Raw genomic sequence first — 25,021 nt, 5'->3', positions numbered from 1 at the left:
GCTCTTGATGCGCTCGATGGCCTCAACGAATCTCTGGAGATTCCCACATCTCCAGAAATGTAACCTGTTCTATTATCTGCAAACTGTGAGTCTAGTAGCTTCTCCCGAGTACTGAGGGGGAGACACAATCCTTGGAGCCCGGTCTCCTGAGCTCAGAGAAAATTGCTCATGACCTCAGTGATGAATAAGAAAAGATAAGGTGCCAAAGGGCAGCCCTGCCGGACCGAGCAGGTGAGGGAAAATCTGTCTCCACAGGCTCCCTGAATGAGAACCTGACTGTGAGAAGTTGGGTAAAGTCCCGTCTCAGATCCATTCCACGGGGAACCCCATCCGGCTCATATTGCCCTCCAGAAAGCTCCAATCCACCCTATCATAAACTTTGAGAAAGTCTAGGAGTAGCACTATGAGGTCGTGCTGTTGCCGCATCCTGGCCGAAGCTGTCACCTCCCAAAAGGTGAAGATGTTGTCCAGAATGCTCCGATCCTGAACAAAGCTTGCTTGATTGTCATGAATCAAGTCAGGGAGGAAAGGCTGAAGTCTCTTGTTGATGGCCTTGGCCAAAATATTGTAGGCGGTCCCAAGAAGAGTGATGGTCTCCATTGGCTTGGGTGGTTGCCCTGTGTTGGCAGGAGGGCCCATGAGCATAGTCATAGGGGACGGAAGGGACGGACTGTTGGAACGGAGGGATGCCGAGTCGGGACGGTTCAGGAACGGGGACGGCAGGGGACGGTCGGACGTCCCCCTGGAGGCGTCCCTCACAAGGGACGGTGAAGGGGACGGTAGTAGGAACGGGGACGGCACTGTGGGGGACGGCAGGGAGCCATTCTGCACAGTCAGACTGGTTTCTTTTGCCCGTTTCTAGCCGTTTGTGGGGCCGTTTCTAGTCGTTTGCCTTGGCTGTCTCTAGCCGTTTGGCTTGGCCGTTTGGGGAGGCCTTGAGCCTTTGAGGATTGGGCCTTGGGCCTTGGGCCTTCGGCCTTGCCTCTCTCTTGCCTTGAGGTTTGGCCTTTAGGCTTGAGCCTTGGGACCTTGGGCCTTGGCCCTTGAGGCTTGGCCCTTGCTTCTCTCTCTCTCTCACTTGCCCTTGCCTCTCTCTTGCCTATCTAATATCTATATAAGAACAAGGCTACAAGCACACCACACACCCCTTCAAGTTTTCAAAGTTCAAGCAACTCTCTCTCTCTAGTCTCTCTCCCTCAAGCTTCTTCTAACTTAGTAACTTCCAACTTGCCTGCCTACGCCCCCCCCTCCCGCTGCGCCCACCCCTCCCGTTGCTCCCTTCGCTCTTCGCTCCCCCCTCTTCGCTTTTGCCGCCCTGCCCCCCTTCGCCCCTGCGCCGCCCTGCCCTACCCTGCCCTCTTCGCTGTTCGCCCCTGCGCCGCCCTGCCCTGTTTCGTTTTGGCCCCTGCGCCGCCCTCTTCACCCTCCGCCTCCCTTTGCCGCCCTGCCCCCCTTCGCCCCTGCGCCGCCCTGCCCTGCCCTGCCCTCTTCGCTGTTCGCCCCTGCGCCGCCCTGCCCTGTTTCTTTTTCGCCCCTGCGCCGCCCTCTTCACCCTCCACCTCCCTTTTCCCACCCACCCTTCCTCAGGCCCCCAAGGCAGCAACATAACTCTCTTCCCTACATGACTTGAACCCCCCCTGTTGCTGCTGTTTTGCTCCTGTGTCATGGATTAATTTTCAGTCCATTGGCTGTGGGAATCTGCAAAAAGTCATGGCCAAGACCGGGTTTAAAGAGGAGCTCGTGGAGGTGGAGGACAAGCTCGGCACAATTATCAAAGAAAACAAGAAGATGGTTGACTCTTCCGTCACCGCAATCATAAACCGCCTCTCCAAACTTGAGAAGGGATTTGACAAAATCCAAGAGCTCGAAGAGAGATCTTCCAAGCAAGAGGCTGAGATTTCAGCTTTAAAGGAGGAACTAGTGGAGGCCAAATTGCATGCTAAGAGTCAAGCGGCTGAAATCTCAGCCCTCAAAAAGGAGTTGGCAGCCACTTCAAAAAGCAATCTTGAGGATGGAAAATTTCAGCCCTCCTTTCTTGAAGAGCTGAATACCATCAAGGAACAAATGAGGATCATTCGAGAGGAGGAGGAGCAACATAAAGAGAAGACATCTTCATGGGTGGAGGTGATCACAAAGACACAAAAGAAGATGGACGAGGCGGAGAAATGGATCGAGGTCGCCAAGAAAGGGAAAGGTAAAGAATCGCCACCCATCCCCACTCCCACCATCATCAACATGACCCTTGAAGAGGAGCAAAGGAGGAAGACCCGGGCCTTACATGTACGAGTGTCCGGTCTAAAAGACCGTGATGGTGCGGAAGGGGAAACCAAGGAGCTCTTCTCTATGATGGGCATTGAAGCCACGCACACAAAGGCATGGAGAGTGGGAAAGAAGAGAGAAGGTAGTGGTGGCGAATCTTCTAAGGAGAGAGCACTTATTCGTTTCTCCTCCATGGAAGCGAAGAAGGACTTCTTGAAGAGACGTCCTACACTCAAGAAGACGGGAATATTTCTTGGAGATGACCTCACACTCTCGCAACTTGCCCACATGAAAGAAGTTATGCCAGAGATAAGGGCAGCCCGAGAGAAAGGGAAAGTGGCCTTCTATAGAGATGGTAGAGTGGTGATTATGGAGAGGCGCTCTTCATGACGGCGCGAGACCTATGGGACTACACTCAAAGTTGCTACTTGGAATTGTAATGGATCTCTACGTCTTGATGTAGGGGCTTTTGAGGATAGTTTCACTGGGAGGGACATCATCTTCTACTGTGAGACACATCAGGCTCCTGGACAGTCCATGCCACATGTTAGTGGATACCGATGGGAGACAGCTTGTAGACAGGAGACTCGTTCAGAGCATAGAGGACGGGGCTCAGGAGGAGTGGCAGTATTGTTTAGAGAGGAGCTACAGCCACTGATACATATAGTCCGCAGAGATGAGCAGGCTAGGTACATGTGGGTTAGACTGAGGGCAGAGACGGGCAGATATCTCTACATTGCTATATGCTATTTTGCTCCTAGTACATCAGTGTATGCATCACCTAGCGGGCAGTCTCCCTTTTCTATTTTGGATGATGACATTTGGGAGTTCTCCAGGGATGGTGACATCATTCTCCAGGGGGACTCCAATGCCAGGACCGCCCATAACCAGACAGTATTTTATGATACCTCAGAGGAGATGTTGGGGGAGCTTGATGTTAGGGATATGGGCCTATCTAGACTCTCACAGGATGAGGAACATACAGTGTATGGGCGGTATTTGATAGACATGGGGACTGCACATGGATTGGCCATCCTGAATGGCCTACAGAGATTCCCGACATCGGGCGGTTTCACTTGCTTTCCACATAGGCATGGTGCTAGTACAGTGGACTATGTTATGGCTCAGCCCAATCTCATTCCCTCTTTTCAGGATTTTATGGTAGGCACTAGGCCGGTTGGAATAGCAGTGGATCATGCTATCTTGTCCTTCACTCTCACATTTCAGTACAGCACCGCTCCATTGGGACAGGTCTCCACACACTCTCGTTATACCTTTACGAGGGAGACTGACACCGTGTACACCGTGTGCCGAGGAGCCGGGACGGCCATTAGATGAGCTCACTCAGATATTGATAGATACGCTTCATGCTGCAGCATTAGAGGCATATCCCCATGGTCAGCCTACACGGAGACGATCTGGGAACATGCCCCAGAACAGTTGGTATGATGAGGAGTGCAGAGAGATGAGTTGCATCTATTCTTGAGCAGGAGTTGAGTAGATGGGCAGAGAGAGAGGGCATACGTGCATCAGGGCAGGCAGGGTTCAGGAGAGGTTTCTCCACTCTTGACCATATCTTGACACTCAGAGCTATTATTGAGGAGGACAGATTATATGGCAGGAGGATTTATTGTTGCTTTGTGGATTTCCGCAAAGCTTTTGACACAGTACCGAGAGCCAGACTGATGCGCAGACTACAGGAGATGGGAGTGCCCACAGAGCTGATTTGGGAAATCATGGCTTTATAAAGGACAGTTGTGGGGCAGGTACGTACTACTCAGGGTATATCTGAGATGGTTCACTCCACTATTGGGGTGAAACAGGGCTGCCCTCTTTCTCCCACCTTATTTGGGATGTACGTGGATGAGGTTTCAGACTATGTAGAGCGGGAGGGTGACAGAGGAGCACAGCTAGCAGGGACATGGATTCCGCTGTTATTGTATGCTGATGATATTGTGCTGATCTCAGATTCTCCAGAGGGGATGCAACGTCATTTGGATGCATTGCACACATTTGCACAGGATAGTGGATTGTCTGTTAACCTTGGTAAAACCAAGGTGATGGTGTTTAACACCACATCACAGTGGGTTAGGAGGTCAGTACCCACCTTTACATATGGTCAGGAGACAGTGGAGTATACAGATGCATATACTTACCTTGGTGTGGTTTTCAGTGGCTCACTATTTTCCTTGAGGAGAGCAGCGGAGACCAGATTGACCAGAGCTTATGCAGCATTGGGGAGACTAGAGAGGATGTGTTCGCAGATTCAGTTTCAGGAACCTCGAACAAAGCTCTGGCTCTTTGACACTTTGGTCACTTCAGCCATGCTGTATGGAGTGGAGATATGGGGACCCTCAGTGGATCACCAGAGTCGAGCTGGTAGCACTGATGGATGGAGACATATGGAGAGGCCCTTGGTTTCTATGATTTCCCGGATGATTAGGGCCAAGGCCTCCGTACCACATGATATTATCCGTGCAGAGATGGCTGCCCCCCCATTGGTAGTAGAGGCACTCACTCGATCAGTCTCCTTTATACATAGCACTTGGGCTCTCCCTAGAGACAGATATGCTCGCTTAGCCCTGGAGTCTTCACGACAGTTGGCATCACAGGGAGACGGATCTTGTTGGTATGCACAGATGACAGCTTGGTTCCAATTGCATGGCTTTAGTATGGAAAGGCTACCTCCATTTCAGTACTCCCTGGATGCACCCTCCCTCTCTCTCACACGGGTAGAGATTACCAGACTTATCAGGCAGGACTTGATTCAGCTGGACACTAGGAGGACATGGATACAGCCGACACAGGAGCTTGGTATGAAGATGGCTTTCTATAGAGATCATCTTCTCCAGCTCACGTAGGATGGGTTTGTGATTAGACCTAGCTACATGGATACTCATCTTTCTCATGGGGTATGGTGTGCTATTGGTCAGATGCGCACATCCTCACACCAGCTAGAGATTGAGACTGGCAGATTCAGAGGAGTACCAGCTGAGGCCAGGATTTGTCAGCTGTGCCAGATGGAGCTAGAGACAGAGTTACATTACATATGTCACTGTCCAGTATATTATGAGATACGAGGCCGTTTTCACTGCCTGTTTAGAGAGGGTTTCGGACCACTTTCTAGAGTCATGAGATACCAGGATCAGAGATGCCTCGAGGCAGATTACAGACTTCTTTCGACCAGAGATTGAGCAGTCCGGCCAGCAGGCATTGCAGCTAGCCCCAGAGTATAGCCGCACTAGAGGTACACTGATTGATCGGGCTATAGAGCTGGGGCGGTCCAGGCGCCCCAAGATGAGAGGCCCATCTCGACATTGGCGGAGACTACAACAGAGGATCAGGACCATACAAACACGGCATGGGAGATGTCCAGTCAGAGTACTCACCATGGAGGACATTGAGGATATCCGCCATGGACCGATGAGAGACATCTTTGGGTGATGTGTATGATGCTTACCTTTATTGCTGGAGTTTTCCTCCCAGAGGTTATCCATTAGGAGCTCCTAGTACCGTATTTTTCCTCATAGTTATTTCAGTTTCAGTTACTTGTTTTTAGCTTTTCTTACACAAACATTGTATCAGATCCACCAATTGTTGTAACCTTTTTGGTTTCATAGGTCATTTTGGCCTTTTGAAGACGTTAATATATCATTTCATTTCATTTCATTTCTCACACAAGGCCCTACTCTCTACTATCTAGACTCTCTCTCTCTCTCTCTCTCTCATAGGTATTTCAGTTTCAGTTACTTGTTTTTAGCTTTTCTTACACAGACATTGTATCAGATCCACCAATTGTTGTAACCTTTTTGGTCTCATAGGTCATTTTGGCCTTTTGAAGACGTTAATATATCATTTCATTTCATTTCATTTCTCACCTCTCCCTCAAGCCTCTTGAGTCTTCCAACTTCCAAACCTCTAGGCCTCTAGTCTCTCTCTCTCTCTCTCTCTCTCTCTCTCTCTCTCTCTCTAGTAGACGTTAATACAGCTTTCTTTCTCTCTCTCTCTCTCATTTTGTATCTACTTAATTATTAGTACAATGCCTTCACTCTTTGATTGGCATATTTTGTTAATATGACTCAAAAGCTTACCATTTTATGTAAATTTGTGCTCATTTTGATGTACTTCCAAAGTAGAATAAGTGCAGAGTAGAAAAACTTTAAAAAAAGTTTTTTTTGAGTGCCGTTCCCTCCCCCGTTCCCGTTCCCTACTTATGGCCGTCCCCCGTCCCCGTCCCCGTCCCCGTCCCCCGTTCCTTGTGACTATGCCCATGAGCAGGCCGACTAATCCTTAAGGTCCATGACTTCTCACAGTTGCTGGCCGACTTATACAGCTGGCCGACTGGTGCACTTGACTGGTCGTGGAGATTTCAGTTCCTGTCGGTTGCCTTTCTACAGGCCGGCTACTTGTTTGGGGCCATATAAAATGGCCCCATAGCCCCTTGCCATTGTATCTTGTATCACTTCGGGATCTTGTGTATATAGAGCAGAGTTACACGCATATCTCTCTCCTTCTCTTGTGCTGTCTATTTTTTGCAATCTACTTGCTCTTGTGGTCTCAGATTTGGTTATCATCTCCGCTGCATATTTTGACATGGTATCAGAGCCCTAGGCTCTTGATAGATCTTGGGAGTTTTCCGAGCAAGAGGGGGACTGTTGCGTTGTTGATTAGTGGATTGTTCAGGACTGTTCGGGAAGAGAAGAAGCAAGAGGACGACGGGCTGAGTTGCTGGACAGCCACTTGCAGGTGTAAGTTTTTTTTCCCACCCACCCACCCTTTTTAGTTACATCCCCGCGATGGCAGATTTGTTAGAGATGGCTGAGAAGCATGTGAAGATCCCAACTCTCCCCACGTTCCCAGTGGACCGTCAGTTGGACGGGAACAATTACGGCATATGGAAGGTTATAATGGAGTCTATGAGGTACATCCTTTGGCGAAGAGTCGCAACCAGTCGAGGGTAGGGGTTCCCTTGGCTGGTTACAATTTGCATTTGCAACAGGAATCAACAATGAAGAGAGGATCTGATACATACATACGTCACAATCGTGACATTCCCTCCCATTTAAAATAAAACCCAGGTGTCAAATGATAGACATCCGTTTGTCAAAGAACTCCTGAAGAAGATTAGGGTACTGTTGCATGTCTTCATCTGTTTTGCCAAGTGGAATCAGACTCATCCAAATCCATCCACTTCACAAGAAATTCTGTAGTCAACTTTCTTCTTGTTTCCTTCTGTCGTACGTCAAGAATTACTTTTGGAACAAGGATAATATGGTCATCTTCGATTTCTGGTCAGGAACAGGCGAATCTCCTTGAACATACTGTTTGAGTCAAGAAATGTGAAAAGTCGGATGAACCTTCCCCCATGAAGGTGGAAGTTCCAACTTGTAAAAACTGACAACTGAATTTTTCTTAAGAATCTTGAAAGGCCCATAGAAGCGAGGTCGCAACTTTGGAAAAACTGACTTCACTGTTTTGTAGCGGTGACGTGCCACATACAAGACCAAATCTCCTCCTTGAAAATCTGCATGTCGACGATGCTTGTTGGCCTGTTTTTGATATTTTTGTTGCACATGGACCAATTTATCTCGAACTTGCACAAGCACATCTTGCATCTCCTGAACCAACTGATCTGCCAACGCCACTTTGTGTTGTAAAACAAAGTTTGTAGGCACAAGAGGAGTATGCCCATATGCTACTTGAAATGGAGTTAAACCAATTGCTGAATGATGGGAATTATTATAAGCAAATTCCACGAGTCGCAAATAATCTTCCCATGATGCCAAACGGGATTGAATATAATGTCGAATCATTTCTTCCAAAATCTGATTGACTCTTCAGTCTGTCCATCTGTTTGAGGATGATAGGCTGAACTGAACAACAAATTCGTGCCAAGAGATTTGAACAAAGACGTCCAAAAATGTCCAGTGAACTTTGGATCTCTGTCAGAGATGATGGTCTTCGGCAAACCATGCAATTTGAAGATATGTTGCACGAACAATGACACCACATCTGGGGCTGAAGCAGCTTTCTTGCAAGGAATGAAATGCGCCATTTTGGAAAATTGATCAACCACCACAAGAATCTGAGCATTGCCTTTGGATGAACGAGGCAAAGTGGTGATAAAATCCATACTGATACTTTCCCATCTCTCATTGGGAACTGGCAACGGTTGAAGTAACCCTTGAGGAAGTTGTCGAGAGGCTTTCATTATCTGACACGAATGACAAGCTTTGACAATTTTGATAACATCTTGCTGCATCTGAGGCCAGAAGTATGTAGCAGACAAAAGCCGATATGTCTTGTTGATACCAGGATGAGCAGCATAAGGAACTTCATGATGCTCTTGAATGAGAATCTTCCGCAATGAAGCATTGTGAGGCACACAAATGCGATCAGAAAAGAATAGCAATTCATCTATGATGGTGTAGGCTGCAAACATGTTCATTTTTGCAAGATTGGGATTAGAAGATTTGAGAGCACGGAACGCATCTCCAAAATCTCTATCAGTCAAATACTCATTTTTGAAACAAGCAGGGATTTCCATTTGCACATCTGTGATGGCAAAATTAGTGGCTCGAGGCATGCGGCTCAAAGCATCTGCAACCACATTTTGAAGACCAGGAACATACTGGACAGTCATGTGGAAATTAGCCAAGAATTCAACCCATCGGCCTTGTCGAGAGTTCATTACAGGCTGAGTGAAAATGTACGTCAAAGATTGATGATCTGTACGTACAACTGAATCTGCTCCAAGAAAATGTCTCCAAGTCCGATAAGCATGCACGATTGCCAAAAACTCCTTATCATACACAGGATACCTGCTTTGAATGGCTGAAAACTTCCTGCTGTCAAAAGCAATGACACGATCATTCTGCATCAAAACTCCACCAGAAGCACGATCTGAGGCATCTGTCATTACATCAAAGGGCTGGGTGGGATCTGCAATGGCCAAGACCGGGGTTGTCGTCAAGGCATGCTTGAGATCATTGAAGGATTGCTCAGCTTCAGAAGACCACTGAAGTTTGTCCAGCTTTGTCAATTCTGTCAAAGGGACAGCAATCTCTGAAAACCTATGCACCTTGTTGTGATAAAAGTTAGCAAGTCCCAAGAAAGATCAAACATCTGAAATGGTGAGAGGCAAAGGCCAATCCACAATCGCCTGAATCTTCTTAGGATCTGCTGCAATCCCATTAGCAGAAACGATGTGACCAAGATATTCCACATGGTTCTTGAAAAATTCGCTCTTCTTCTTGTTGATGTACAACACATTGGTGCGTAGTACTTCAAAGACAATCTGTAAATGCTCTTTGTGATCGACCATAGATCGGCTAAAAACTAGAATATCATCGAGATAAACGATCACAAACTTGTCCAAGTACGGCCCAAAAATTTCATTCATCAGGGTCATGAAAGTGGCCAGGGCATTGGTTAACCCAAAAGGTATGACCAAGAATTCATAATGGCCATATTTTGTCCGAAAGGCTGTCTTGTATTTATCACCGTTACAGATACGAATTTGATGATAGCCGGACTTCAAATCAATCTTGGAAAACACCTTTGCACCAAGCAGCTGGTCGAAGAACTCATCGATGCGAGGCAAAGGGAATTAAAAAAAAAAAAGATTCTTTCATTAGTTATATAAAAACGCCCGTAAGGCTATAAAGGTTCCCCTCCTGCTCACGAGAAAACAGAGTAGAGATCCAAGCAAGGCAACTAGGGAGACTCTCCCTAGATGCAGAGAAATACAAATATCAGTACATAGACTGAGGGGCTATATCATACAATAGGAGGGGGGAAAAGCCAAACAGGTGGCCTGTAGTGCCAGCGGGGGGAACCCGCGTGTAGGGTATAGAAGGGGCAGCTGCGCCAAGTGGTGTGGAAGGCCTGGCGTCGAAAGATCGCCTCATCCGAGTCGCCCCGGATGCGGTCATACGGTCCTCGCAGAGTGTGGATCAACTCCTGCCAAATCCCCCGAACAGTCTCTGTTGGTGGCTCTAGTCTCCCCTCAAAGGCCCTGAAACACCGGGCTCTCCAGGTGAACCATATGGTGAGGCTGCTGAGGAGCTCCCATCGTAGATCCCTCTCCTGTGTCCAGCGAGCGGACGAGAAATCCGGTGAAGGACCCATGTGAGGCTGGTCCCTAATGAATCTGATGGCCTGTGTAACTCGTAGCAGCGGTGCCCGGGGGACTAGGGCCTTTGACACACTTGTTGATACCATCAATGCATATTAAAACACTTAAACATGGCCACAGCCTTAACACATATCCATCATCTCTTTGCATAAAACATAAAGCTGGACAAAACATCCACAAATGCTGAAAATGGAGCTTGCACGTGTGACACCGCATAGAGGCCGGAATGGGCCGACCCCCCCTCTTGGAGTATTTTATTACCCAAGGAGAATAATATCATGTACAAGCTTTGAGGGCCTTACTCTCCCCACGGGAGATGCCGGATTATCCCTATACAAATGCCATAGCACAGCCCAACACAAGGCTACCAAGCCGGAACATAGGCTGTAGAAATGCCGAGCCTTTCCATTCAGCCGGTACAGCAGGTACAATGGCTGGTACAGCAAGTACAATGGCTGGTACAGCAGGTACATTGGCTGGTACAGCCGGTACGGTGGCTGGTACAGCAGGTACAGCAAGTACAGTGGCTGGTACAGCAGGTACAGTGGCTGGTACAGCCGGTATGGTGGGCGGTACAACAAGTACAGCAAGTACAGAAGCTGGTACAGCAAGTACAATGGCTGGTACAGCAGGTACAGTGGCTGGTACAGCAGGTACAGCAAGTACAAATGTTGGTACAACACATACAATGGCTAGAAATCATAATAAATGATTGAATACCCTTGCCTTCAGTATTTCTTCGCGATGGAAGCCTCCAAAACAGTCCCCAACAGCCGGTATTCTTCATGGGCAGCCTTCGAGAGAGAGAGAAAGAGAGTAGCCATCATTAGGGTAGCCTTCAACGGTGGTAGAGGCTAGTGTGCAGCAAGAGAGCCTTCATTAATGAAGAGAGAGCTCTCCAATTTATAGATTTGGGCCTCCCATGAGCTAAAATGGCAAGAGAAGGCTACAATGACAAGTGGAGAGCCATACAATAGCTGAAGTGACAAGTGTGAGGCCACTTGTCTCATTTTGATCCATTTTCTAACAAGTGTCAGGCCACTTGTCTCACTTTGGTCCACTTTCTTGCCACATGTCCCAATCTAATAGATGGGTCCTTCCATAATCTTTACCTCTAAAAATATCCCAACTGGTAGACATTCTGTCATAGGCACTTTGCCAACTCTTGGTATCTGCTCAATTCCACATGTAATGACGCGAACAGAATTTCCATCGGAGCGAGCCAAAAATAGCAACTCTCCTAAATTTTAGGAGTGTGGTCCTTTGTATTCTAGGATAATCCCCCATTCCCAAAGCTTGTACTTTCCAAATATTTAAACATCCTGGAGTCCACCAGACCCCTTTCAGACTGGGAAATGTCCAGGTTGGTGACATCCTCCCCAACTTCTTAAAAGTTGTCCGCAACTTTAAGCTTCAAGCCATATATTCAAGATATAATCATGTCCCATCGATTGGGCGAGACGAGAGAGTCTCAAAAAATCCAATATAACTGAAGAATCCATGTCCCAAAGAAATGGGCGAGACTAAATAAGTCTCCATAATACCAATATCAAAATCATGTCCCAAGATAAATGGGTGAGACAAAACAGTCCCATAAGTCCAGATAGCATAATCCATGCCAATGCATATGAAATTCAACATTTAGAAAACAATGGTATGTCGATGTAGATCACCAAGGAACTGCCTTGACGCCCGGCCCGACTTCAATGCCCATATTCTCTACCATTGGCTCTATGTTCTACCAAGCAAGGTAGCAACATCTTGAAAAGCACTTAGGTCAAGAGAAATACTACACAGGGCGGCTAAACAAGGAGTCCTGAAAACAATCACTCGCAGGCATAGATAACCTGGTGTTCCATACGCATTTCTGCTACACATAGTTTATAGGCATTTCGGCCACCAACTCACACTACCCTCTCAAGTGCCCATGTTCCCTTCCATCTGCTCTCTATTGTTCCACCCACACATGGTAGAAACAATCTTCAAGAGAGCACGTAGGACAAGAGAACACTACACAGGGTATGTTGTGCTTGTCACTACCCTTTGAAGTGCCCATGGTTCCCTTCCATCTGCTCTCTATTGTTCCACCCTCACATGGTAAAAACAATCTTCAAGAGAGCACGTAGGACAAGAGAACACTACATAAGGTAAGTGAACCATGAGTTCCATAAGTCCAATGCATCCCAAATAAAGGGAGCCAAAAAGAATAATCCATCCCAGTAAAAGGGAGCCATAAACATAATCCATAAACCTGAGGATGGATCCAAATTCCTAGAAAAGAAGTCCAGGAATCCATACACCTGTATACCATAATCCTTGTATACCATAACTCTTACCACATACTCCGTGCTAACCACACACCTTGGAGTAGAGGTGAACTTAATCCATAAAAGCATCATATCCATGAGATAACCAAAGATTTCTTCTCTATAAACTCGAACAGATTCGTCCATAGAAATTGCTTGTGAAGCCCAATATCTATATAAATCTCGTCCAAGAAAGAAATCTCTATAGATATAATCCATCCCAATAAAAGGAACCATGAAAAGAATTCATCCCATTAAAGGGAGCCATAAACAATGTTTCCCTGAAACCATCTCAAGGCAAACAACAACACCTTTCTCCTTGCATAGCTATACAAGGGTTAGTGAACATCAAAAACACTTCATAGTAAATAGCAAAAGCACCAACTTTGCAAACTCAAAGTATACTTAGCTATTCTTTGCCAGGTTGGTCATGAAGCCAACAGAAATATCTCGTCACCATATCCTTAAGATATCTTGAGATATATCTCCATATAGCTTGCCTGTAAGCTTGATAATATAATCCACAATATCCATATGGAAAGAGTGCTAAACGTGTGCACATAAAGCTAACTCCATACTTCCAAGATAAATTTTGTGAATTCATAAATCCTTAGATCAAGCTGTCTATTGTTCATGCTCTTGCTTCATAGGCTCTGAAGTGGCTGGCCATGCTTAATAGCAATGATGGTAAGTGTGGTCCCCACTCCAGATCTTTTCTCTTCCTTATTGATAGAAGGAAGCCTCCGCTTTCAAGAAAGCCTATGCTGTGATACCAATGTAACTCGTAGCAGCGGTGCCCGGGGGACTAGGGCCTTTGACACACTTGTTGATACCATCAATGCATATTAAAACACTTAAACATGGCCACAGCCTTAACACATATCCATTATCTCTTTGCATAAAACATAAAGCTGGACAAAACATCCACAAATGCTGAAAATGGAGCTTGCACGTGTGACACCGCATAGAGGCCGGAATGGGCCGACCCCCCCCCCCCTTGAAGTATTTTATTACCCAAGGAAAATAATATCATGTACAAGCTTTGAGGGCCTTACTCTCCCCACGGGAGATGCCGGATTATCCCTATACAAATGCCATAGCACAGCCCAACACAAGGCTACCAAGCCGGAACATAGGCTGTAGAAATGCCGAGCCATCAATGTAATCCATATACCTCCGTGTGGGTACTGATTCTTCCCCAAAATCCACGGGTCTTCATGCAATAGAGCTAGTACAGCAAGTACAACTCTCCATTCAGCCGGTACAGCAGGTACAATGGTTGGTACAGCAGGTACAATGGCTGGTACAGTAGGTACATTGGCTGGTACAGCCGGTACGGTGGCTGGTACAGCAGGTACAACAAGTACAGAAGCTGGTACAGCAAGTACAGTGGCTGGTACAGCAGGTACAGTGGCTGGTACAGCTGGTATGGTGGGCGGTACAACAAGTACAGCAAGTACAGAAGCTGGTATAGCAAGTACAATGGCTGGTACAGCAGGTACAGTGGCTGGTACAGCAGGTACAGCAAGTACAAATGCTGGTACAACACATACAATGGCTAGAAATCATAATAAATGATTGAATACCCTTGCCTTCAGTATTTCTTCGCGATGGAAGCCTCCAAAACAGTCCCCAACAGCCGGTATTCTTCATGGGCAGCCTTCGAGAGAGAGAGAAAGAGAGTAGCCATCATTAGGGTAGCCTTCAACGGTGGTAGAGGCTAGTGTGCAGCAAGAGAGCCTTCATTAATGAAGAGAGAGCTCTCCAATTTATAGATTTGGGCCTCCCATGAGCTAAAATGGCAAGAGAAGGCTACAATGACAAGTGGAGAGCCACACAATAGCTGAAGTGACAAGTGTGAGGCCACTTGTCTGTCTCATTTTGATCCATTTTCTAACAAGTGTCAGGCCACTTGTCTCACTTTGGTCCACTTTCTTGCCACATGTCCCAATCTAAGAGATGGGTCCTTCCATAATCTTTACCTCTAAAAATATCCCAACTGGTAGACATTCTGTCATAGGCACTTTGCCAACTCTTGGTATCTGCTCAATTCCACATGTAATGACGCGAACAGAATTTCCATCGGAGCGGGCCAAAAATAGCAACTCTCCTAAATTTTAGGAGTGTGGTCCTTTGTATTCTAGGATAATCCCCCATTCCCAAAGCTTGTACTTTCCAAATATTTAAACATCCTGGAGTCCACCAGACTCCTTTCAGACTGGGAAATGTCCAGGCTGGTGACAGCCTGGCTGTCCTGCTCCGTCTCATAGCCCATAGTAGGCCCTGACGAAGTCGACCAAGCTGTGGCACCCCACGCATACATACCCTCTGGAGAGAGGGGGGCCAGAATGCGCAGCATCCGCAGCCAAATCTGCTGCGCCTGGGGACAGTCCCATAGGCAATGTCTCTGTCTCCATAGGGTGGCCGCATCGGACACAGGCCGCCGGAAGACCGCTGTAGACAAGCCAGGTGCCAACTGCAGAGCCCCTGTGGGCGACCAGCCATTGGAAAGTCGAGATCCTGCGTGCCTGTCGACTAGCCCAGAGCCTGGTCCAAAAATCCTCCTGGAACTCCTGTGAGAGTCCCTATAGCCGCCAATGCTCCGATGCAGCTGGAGAGACCATCCTCCTCGCCGTCAAAATATGTCGTCCCAACCGAACAGTATACTGGAAAAAGGTGATCTCTGTGGCCTCGGGGGATGCATAAGGATCATGCCACTCGTACTCGCCAGGCTCCCACTGGAGCCGGGCCAAAGGGCGGGTTGCATAAGCCCATATGCGCCAATCAGAGTCCACATCTGCAGGGTCTGGGTCAATATGCCACTTCCGAGAAGCGGCAGCCACTACCCGTATCCTCTGAAAAATGCACTCTGCAACCAAAGGGGACTCCACCTCCACTCTCTGAAGTCTGCCCTCATCCTGGATCTCATAGTAGAGGCATCTACCATCCTCAGTGCAAGCTCTGACAGCAATCAAGATCTCCAACTGTGTAAAGGCTCCCATCCACCGTGGGGCCACCGGCTCGAGAGGCGTGAACCACTCCTCTGTGAGTGCCTCCTGAATGTCATCCCTCATAATCAGTCCCCCTCTGAAGTGACTCAGCCTCTCCACCTGGATCTCCTCTGGGAGACTGCAGAAGGCCTGCCAGTCTCCAAAACTACATGCTCGGCCTGTCGCCAATGGTCCCCAGGCTAGACGAGGCCGAGAACCCAGCATATGACCCTGCTTTGTGCGAACCGCTAGGCTCCAGATGAGCGGCTGTCTGGCCCGCTCCTCATCACAAGAAGGAGGTCTCTCTGAGAGAGTCCCGGTCTCAGCAACTCCCAAGCTCGCAGGATGCTCAAGGCAAATCTGTCGTCCCATCCTCTACTGAGGCCTGTCCTCCTCATCTCTATGAAGATCCATCGTATCTCCGGTGCCCAAGTGCCCCCTGCTGGAGGAGCCCGAGCTTGCACCCCCTGCAAAAGAAGCTCTTTCCAAGGCTCAGCGCCTGGAAGAAGCCCCTGAACAATAAGCTTCCCCAATAAGGCTCTACTCTGATCAACTGGATCTATAATGCCCAAGCCCCCCTGGGCCAGCGGAAGTATAATGCCCAAGCGACCTTAGCCCGAGCTGACTGACCGTCCCGCCCAGACCAAAGAAAGTTCCTGATCAGCCTCTGTACCTGGCTGATGCAAGAGCTCGAGAAGATCCAGCAAGACGTGATGTACCACATGGTCGCTAAAAGCACCTGATTTGCCACCACCGCCCTCCCAGCCAAGGATAGCCGAGCTGTACTCCAATACAAAAGCTTCCTCCGAATGCTCAGAAGAAGCGGGGCAATCTGCTGCGCAGGTGACAAATCTAGTCCAATCTGGCATCCCAAATACCGCACTGCTATGCCAGGAGGAATCCATCGAAAGCCCGGGTCTGGGCTCCATGCCGGAGTGGGAGCGCTACTGATCCAAAAGGCCACTGTCTTGCGCCAATTGATCAATGCTCCCGAAGCTGCACTAAAAACCTAAAGCGACTGCCTTGCCCTCTGGAGATTGGCCTCGTGGCCATGCAAAAATAAACCCGTGTCATCAGCAAACTTCGCATCGAGCAGGTCCTCCCCCCGGACTGGGAGCTGGAGTCCTCTCAAACCAACCTCCTCTGCCGTCAGATACATGCTTATAGCCTCAGCAAAGAAGAGAAAAAGAAACGGGGCGAGAGGACACCCCTGACGGACTGATCTGGTCAACTCAAAACTCGGCCCCCGTCCGCTTGCCATCAGCACCTGGCTACGAGCTGTGGAATATAGAGCCGCCACTCCTCGAATCCAAACTGGCTCAAAGCCCAGGCGAAGCATCGTGCCCTCTAAGAAACTCCAATCGACTCGATCGTATGCCTTCTCAAAATCGAGAAGCATCACGACCAGGTCCTCACGGAGAAATCTAGCTCGGGCCGTCGCCTCCCAGATATGTGAAAATGTTGTCAAGGATACTACGCTCCCTGATGAATCCTGTCTGGGTAGCATGAATCAACTCCCCCAGGAAGGGCTGGATCCTCAAACTCAAGGCCTTTGCTAAGACCTTGTAGACAGTATTGAGAATCGTAATAGGTCTCCAATGCCGAATATCATCTGATACTCCCTTCCCCTTGGGGCCCTCCCCCTTGGGGATAAGAAAGATCAAGCCCTCTGAAAAGCTCTATGGCATCACCCGAGTGTCCAAAACATACTGAAAGCCCCTGCGGAGGCCTGGCCCCAAAAGGTCCCAATAGCGCATAAAAAAGGCAGGCGTCAATCCGTCCTCCCCAAGGCAAGTGTGGCGCGGAAGGACTCTCAAGGCCTCATCAATCTCAACCTCTGAAAGAGGCTCACCTAGAACTGTACGCATACGATTTGTGACCCTCCTCTGCATATGGGCCCACACAGTCTGTCTGCAAGCGTCCCGAGCCTTAGTGGCTGGCTTCGCTAAAAGCAGGTCTCTATAGAACTCAGTGGCAATGGCTCTGATCTCCTCGGGCTCAGTGGCTACCGATCCGTCCTTCCTCCTGAGCTGGCGGACTCCTGCTCGAGCATGGCGAGATCCAGTAATCTGAAAAAACTCCCCAGTCACTCTATCACCAAGCTGCGTCCACTGAGAGGCCTGGCAGTGATAGTAAAACTCATGTCTCTGCTCCTCTGCCTCTCGAGGCAAAGGGAATTTGTTCTTGATTGTCAGCTTGTTGAGAGTACGGTAATCAATGCAAAGCCGCATTGATCCATCCTTCTTTTTGGCAAGCAAGATCGGGGCTCCGAAGGGACTTTTGCTGGGACGGATGTGACCTTTGTCTAGCAACTCCTGTAATTGTTGTATCTCCTGAGATTCAGAGTAAGAAACATGGTATGGAGCTCGGGTTGGAGGAGGTTGACCTGGGATAAGATCAATCAGGTGATCCACAGGACGACGATGAGGTAATGTCGTCGGAAGATCATTCGGAAACAGATCCTGAAAAGGCCTGAAGAAGGGTTGCTCCAAGTAAGCAGTTGTTGATGACGAGGCTTGAGATTGCTCACTAGTTTCTGCTTTAATCTCCCGTAACATGACCAAGGCTGTTGTACAGTGACGTTTGCGGACGAGGCGCTTGACTTGCAGGGCAGGAACAACAGTGACGCGTTTGGCACTGAAAAGGCCACGAAGTTCCAGCTCTCGACCATCATGGTATAATTGGATTGAATGAGAACGAAAGCTGATCACTGGATCATATCGATATAGCCAAGATTGTCTGAGTATCATGTCATAATGTGACAACAACATCACTGAAAAATTAAGGTGATCTTGGTAATCTTGAATCTGGAACTGAAGCGGTTGCACCTTTTTGTTACAATTAAGAAAGGAACCATCAGCAAGCTCTACTTGAAAAGCATCCACAAAATGTCGGGTCTGTAGGCGAAGCTTGTGAACCAAAGAAGTGCCCAGAAAATTAGTGGAACAGCCAGTGTCCACCAGCACATTGATGGGATGGTCGCCAATGAAACCTAGAAGACTAAGGACCTGCTTGGAAAGATTCACCGGAACAGGGTTGGTACTTTGGCCATTAAGCATCAGGGTACTGACAACTTCAGAAACGCGAACATAGCAAGCTATTTGTTTGTCTTTGTCTTTCACAGGAGGCGGGTCATGATCAGCATGGTGGCAACTGTCCACCTGAGAATTGCACCGAGTGTTGGAGGGTTTAGGGCGCTGAGGACATTCATACCACCGGTGATCGCCAGAACAAATTGTACAGAGGCCTGGACGACTAGGTTGGGATGAAGTGGCAGTCGATGAAGAGGTTTGCTGTCTTGAAGAGGTTTCTCGCTTGAAGTTGGTCGATCATTGCTGCGACGGTCTTGTCGGGACCGATCTCGATTTCTGTTGCCAAAGGATTCGGCCTGAGAGGATCGTGTGTTTGATGTGGGAGCTTGCGCGGAGAAGCGCGACCGGAAGGACTGTTGTCCAGAATATGGTCACCTAGAGTTTGGTTGTCCAGGATTGGGACGTTGGGGTTGGCTAGTCCCATTGGGTCGATTCCACTGGTAAGAACGGGCGCCGGAGGAAAAGTTCCTGGGAGGACGCTTGTAATCACTAATGCGCTCGACATACGAGATTGCTTCATCCAGGGTGGTAGGATTGTACTTATGGACTTCGTCTTGGATCATGGGTTCAAGCCCGTCAATGAAGCTGTGAAGCTGGTCAGAGGGACTGAGTGTCTCTATCTCGAGAGCCAGTTTTTGAAACTCTGAGATGTACGCGGCCATGGAGCCAGTTTGACTCAGGCGGCGGAGAGAAGACCTTGCATGAAAGTTCGCATTTGCAGGCTCAAAAGCCTTGCGAAGAGCACGCCGGAATTTATCCCATGTCGGAGTAGACTTGCCATCTGAAATCCTGCGTCGCCACCAAAGGAAGGCGGTATCTTTCAAGAGGGTACTGGCCGATGCCACCTCCATTCATCAAGGGATACAACCATTCGTTGAAGGGATGTGGCTATTCGATGAAGAGGTACATCCTTTGGCGAAGAGTCGCAACCAGTCGAGGTGGCTGGTTACTCTTTGCATCTGCAAAAACAGGAATCAGCAATGAAGAGAGGATCTGATACATACATACGTCACAATTGTGACAAAAGTCGTCGACGATGCGGGAGCACATTAACAAGCTGCAGGCCCTTCAGTAGGAAGTCCTCCAGGCTGGGAAGGAGATATCATCAGAAGATATGGCCATTACTTTGTTGTCCCACTTGCCTTCTCAGTATCCTGGTTTCTACTCCTCTTTGATTACTAGTGGCAGGCTCAGCAGCATTACATGGGAGGAGCTTGTGCCCATGATCTTGGACCAGGAGGAACGATTCACGAACCCTCCTCACAACGGAGGTTTAGAGGCCTTAACTGGCCAATGGCCGAAAGGCCGAAATAACAAGAAGGGCAAAGGGAAGGCTTCACCGGAGAAGTCTTCTGAGAAGAAGCCTGACACAAATCAAGTGAAACTGAAGGCCGAGAGGTCTTGCAATGATTGTGGCGAGAAAGGCCACTATTGGCCGAAGTGTCCTAAGCGGACTGGGAAGAGTGCTGATTTTTCAGCCACAGCTGCAAAGACTCCAGCATTTGTGCACTTAGAGATGATGGACTCAGATGCTTCATCGTCTTCGAGTGAGGAGGCAGTTGGCTTCACCGCAAAGGATACCCGGGAGTGGATTCTTGACAGTGGTGCTTCCAGGCACGTGACTCCTTCCCGAGACTTCTTTTTGGATCTTAAACGGTAGTCAGGTCGCATCTTCATTGGTGACAACTCCACCATTCCGATACACAGGGCCGGATGGAGATTATTCCTGACGGCAAGAGGGGTAAGCATTCCTCCCGTGTTCTTTACGTCCCTGCTCTTGGTTTTCATCTTCTGTCAGTGCATGAAGTATGCAAGACTGGCTTTCGGGTGAATTTGAGGAGCATTCAATTGCTCTACGGTACCGTGAGACTGGCCAGGTTGTTTGGGAAGGCGGTGTGGAGAATGGTATCTACTAGCTCTCTGCACACTCCTCATTGATAGGTTCTCAGGTCGGAGATCTGTGGCACTTTCGTTTTGGCCACTTAAATGTGGATGCATTGCGGTGAAGCTTCACTCCCTGTTGTGGTGTGCCCGCCCTTTGTAGGTGTTTTCTCATTTTTCCTCACTCCCTGTATTTTTTCCCCATTTTTTCTATTTTCTTGGCTTGGGTGGTTGCCCTGTGTTGGCAGGAGGGCCCATGAGCTGGCCGACTGATCCTTCAGGTCCACGACCTCTCACAGTTGCTGGCCGACTTGATACTGCTGGCCGACCGGTGCACTTTGCTGGTCGTGGAGATTTCAGTCCCTGTCGGCTGGCTGCCTTTCTACAGGCCGATTGCTTGTTTGTCCCTGTTGGCTGGCTGTCTCTCTACAGGCCGACTGCTTGCTTGCCTTTCTACAGGCCGACCACTTGTTTGGCCCCATAGCCCCTTGCCATTGTATCTTGTATCACTTCGGGATCTTGTGTATATAGAGCAGAGTTACACGCATATCTCTCTCCTTCTCTTGTGATGTCTATTTTCTGCAATCTACTTGCTCTTGTGGTCTCAGGTTTGGTTATCATCTCCATTGCGTATTTTGACAGAAAGGTGGTCCTTCTGGAGGAAAAGAATGTCGATAGGTCCCCCAACTGTAGCTATGTGAAGCTCTCCTCTAAGGACGCCTCATCTCTATCTTCGAAAGCACTGTGGCCCCCCTAAATCCTGAATGTTCCATGAGACAATCCACATATCAATCTCTGTGGGAGGCAAAACTATCGGAGCTGCCCTCCACTCAAAGAGTCTTGGGCGTGGGTTTAGATGGGGAATAATCACAATCCGTCCTGGGGCAAAGGCTTGCCAAGTGAGCGTGGATCTTGTCCTCCATGTGATGCCACTCCATCCGAGCGCGAGAGTAGGCATACTCTGAGCTCCATCGATCACAGTGTAAGTATTTGTAGGAAGGGGGGAGGGGTATTGTGACGACTGAGATATGCAAGAACACGAAGAGTAGCACTGCCAGGCTGGAGGCCACCACCTCCCTGTCCTAGTCTCTATGACCTGAGCGGTCGTACCTCACGTCGCACTAGCAGTGAGAGTGGAGGTAGAGGAGATAGAGGATGCCTAGGGCAGTGCTTTGGGGGTGGGGATAGTTCTTCAGAGTCACCACCACATCATGGTGATATATCATATTACAATATCACAGATGTGGGCGGCATAGTTGATGACTCTCGTGGGGAGGAGGTGGTAAACTACTTGTGCCAAGTAGTTTTTGCACACTATAAAGACTGCATAGGAAGAGCCTAGTGGATGATTGCATTAAGGCTGTCCACAAGAAGTATCCTAATCCTCACAACCTCCACATCGTCAAGAAGAACTCGTGGATAGCTAGTGGAGAGGGATCTTTCATGCACTCAAATCTAGGCAATGGGTGCTCTTTTGGTGGTGCTCAAATCTAGGAAAGATAATGAGAGAAGATTAGTAGTCAGTCATCTTTTAAACACTTGTACTCATGCCTATTTAAAGGCTCCATTCTAATGCAAGAGCACACTCTCATTCTCTACTCTCATATTGTCATTATGCTGATCATTTGTCTAATCACTTTGATTAACTCTAATCTCTTTGCCTAGTTAGTGATCATGCTTAATCGATGTCATTAGTCTTTCCATTCCAACAACCATGATTCTTACAGTACCAATGCTTGGGAAGGTTCGTGCATATGCTATATAAGAGTGATTTTTCATTTGAGATACCTTTTGGTAAGAGAGGAGGGGAAACGTAACAATCCATATTTGATCAGTTGAGCAGTACCTTTTCCCTCTTTGTTTGACTCTCATTTCCTGAAGGGTATCTAGAAACACAGCAAAGGGATCGAGAGTCTCTGTAAAAGCTCCCAAGATACACTCAATTGATATTTCTGAATAAACTTCAAATGTCGATATTTACTCCATTTCTTTGGCTGCTATCCTAGCGGCCAAAGCTATCCTTACTCAGATTCTTTGAAAAATCTTCTGTAATTATAGAGAACCATATGTTTATTGATCTGTTCTCTTTAAAATTTTCTATTTACATGTAAATTTCCTTGGCACATTTTGTCTTGGGTTATAACTGGTGGCAAGCGATTTGCATTAAACTAATAATGGAAACCCTGTAGGGCAAAGGAGGGAAATCCTAGAGGGTGGGGTTTAGGTCCAGTATGAAGTGAGGAGGCATAGAGCCTAGGATTAGGCCTGAGGCATTGTTCATAGTTTACACCAAGCTTAGCAGGCTAGGGGAAGTTGTAGAGAAACATGAGCATTTGAGGTCTGAGGAGCTTACTGTTGTTGGCAGGTTTAAATTTGGCAGTGGAACGTTTATTTTCAATATATAATGACCATTTTTTGATTACTGGAGTAAAGCTGTATTAATTCAGCTCGAGGAGTTGAAGTATACTGTTTTTTTCCCCCTTTCAGAAGGCTGTTGTACTGATAAGTTCTCTTTGTGACAGTGGGAAGAACTTGATGGAGAAGAAGAACAAATGCAGTACTTAAAAGAGCTTTTGAATAGAAGTGCTTGACAAGATCACAACATATAGAGTGAGCAGCAGTTGCTGTTTGGCAATGGTGCAGGGTCCGATTTCCTATCGATTGCAAGCACCCTACTCTTTCAGTGTACTTCTGGCAAATAATCACCTGAACTTTGGGATGGTACTGGTAAAATTCTGTTACCCATTTCGTGGTTAGTCCAAACATCACACTAAGCAGGGTTGAGCGTGTACCAGAGGTGCATGGACAAACCCCTTGAGGTAGTTAGTCATGGCTAAGCTTATGATACTCTCTGTTCTAGTAACAAATTCAGCCAGTTGTCTGAGAAAAAGTCTTGGAGCATTTTGGTCATACGAAGAAGGAAGTAAATTTGGCTAAGCTTATATGATGTTCTCTGCTCTAGCAACACATTGAGCCAGGTGCCAACAAAAAAAAAATGGAACATGTTGATCGAATAAGAACCAAGAAGGATATGATAGCTGCGAACACACTTCGCCCTATTCAAAATCAAGCTTGCTTAGGGTCAATAGTCTTTGGTTTATATATAGGGTATGCATTTCTTGTATTTATTAACTCCATGAATGAAGTCCACATTGCTTAACCATACCATATAAAGCCTACTTATTAATAGCGCCATGTAGTTGGTGTGCAATTGCTAACAGAACTCACTCGCATCACGAGCTTGTCTTATGATTATTATTTTTTTGACATGAAGCCATCTCTTAGTACAAGGAAGCTGCTTATTGGCAAAACTCATTGGGAGAAGCATGGCATGAAACTTTAGAGAATCACAGATCTAGTTTATTTGTGCTCTGTTAACACTCTTTCATCCAATGTATAGAGCTTATCGTCTATCTTGGCATTTAAAGAGTATCTCAATAAGATTTTATAAATTTTGTAAGTGCCATGTGATCAAGCAGACACCTAGCGTAGTAGGTAAAAACTTTTGCAAAGTTTCAATGTTCTATTAAGTCATCAACCAATTCTCTGTCTATTACATATGTAGATTAAATGTAATCTATGCTGTAAGTTTAATCCATGGTCACACTTGTTTCACCACCATCGGACATCGTATGATAATGATGCTTCACTTAAATCCATTATTTTTTGCATAGGAGATCCTTTGGGCACTTGCAGAAAATAGTGGGTGGCAGCACACCATTCCACCCATCTGGCGTTCGATGGTGGTGAAACTTTGCGAGTAGAGGGATAGTAGCTCGATGGACCAGCTCGCAAAGTAGCGGGTGGCAGCACACCATTCCACCCATCTGGCGTTCGATGGTGGTGAAACTTTGCGAGTAGAGGGATAGTAGCTTGATGGACCAGCTCGCAAAGTTTCACCACCATCGGACACCGTATGATAATGATACCTCATCCAAAGCTGTTATTTTTTTGCATAGGAGATTCTTTAGATACTATGCCAAAAAATAGAGGGTGGTAACACACCGTCCCGTCCATTTGGCGTCCGATGGTAGTGAAACTTTGCGAGTAGTGAAGTAGTAGTCCTGTGGACTTGCTCGCATTGTTTCTCCATCATCAGACATCGTATAATAATGATGTCCCATCCAAACCGGTTATTTTTTGCATAGGGAATCTCCTGGGCACTATGTAAAAAATAGCGGGTGGTAACACATCGTCCCATCCATCCGACGTCCGATGGTGGTGAAACTTTGCGAGTGGAGGGATAGTAGTTCCATGGACGCGCTTACAAAGTTTCACCACCGGATGGTAATGATGTCCCATCCAAACCCGTTATTTTTTGCATAGCGGATCCTTTGGATACTATGAAAAAATAGC

At 47.5% G+C, this 25,021-nt stretch overlaps 1 protein-coding gene across 1 annotated transcript in view; it reads left to right on the top strand.

The window, feature by feature from the left end:
• RAP (RAP domain-containing protein) overlaps window positions 1–24,122 on the top strand; it is a 112,582-nt gene extending 88,460 nt beyond the window's left edge. The window contains exon 3 of the mRNA XM_086812654.1: window positions 23,188–24,122. Within this exon, the coding sequence (XP_086668780.1) occupies window positions 23,188–23,256 (69 nt within the window). The 3' untranslated portion in view covers window positions 23,257–24,122. The remainder of the gene's footprint in view (window positions 1–23,187) is intronic.
• Window positions 24,123–25,021: the final 899 nt, after the last annotated feature.

This window comes from Cibotium barometz, chromosome 18, assembly GCF_041138505.1.
Source record: "Cibotium barometz isolate CiBa-2024 chromosome 18, ASM4113850v1, whole genome shotgun sequence".
In the NCBI taxonomy this organism is placed as follows: Eukaryota; Viridiplantae; Streptophyta; class Polypodiopsida; order Cyatheales; family Cibotiaceae; genus Cibotium; species Cibotium barometz.
This window is presented reverse-complemented; position numbering and strand designations above follow the sequence as displayed.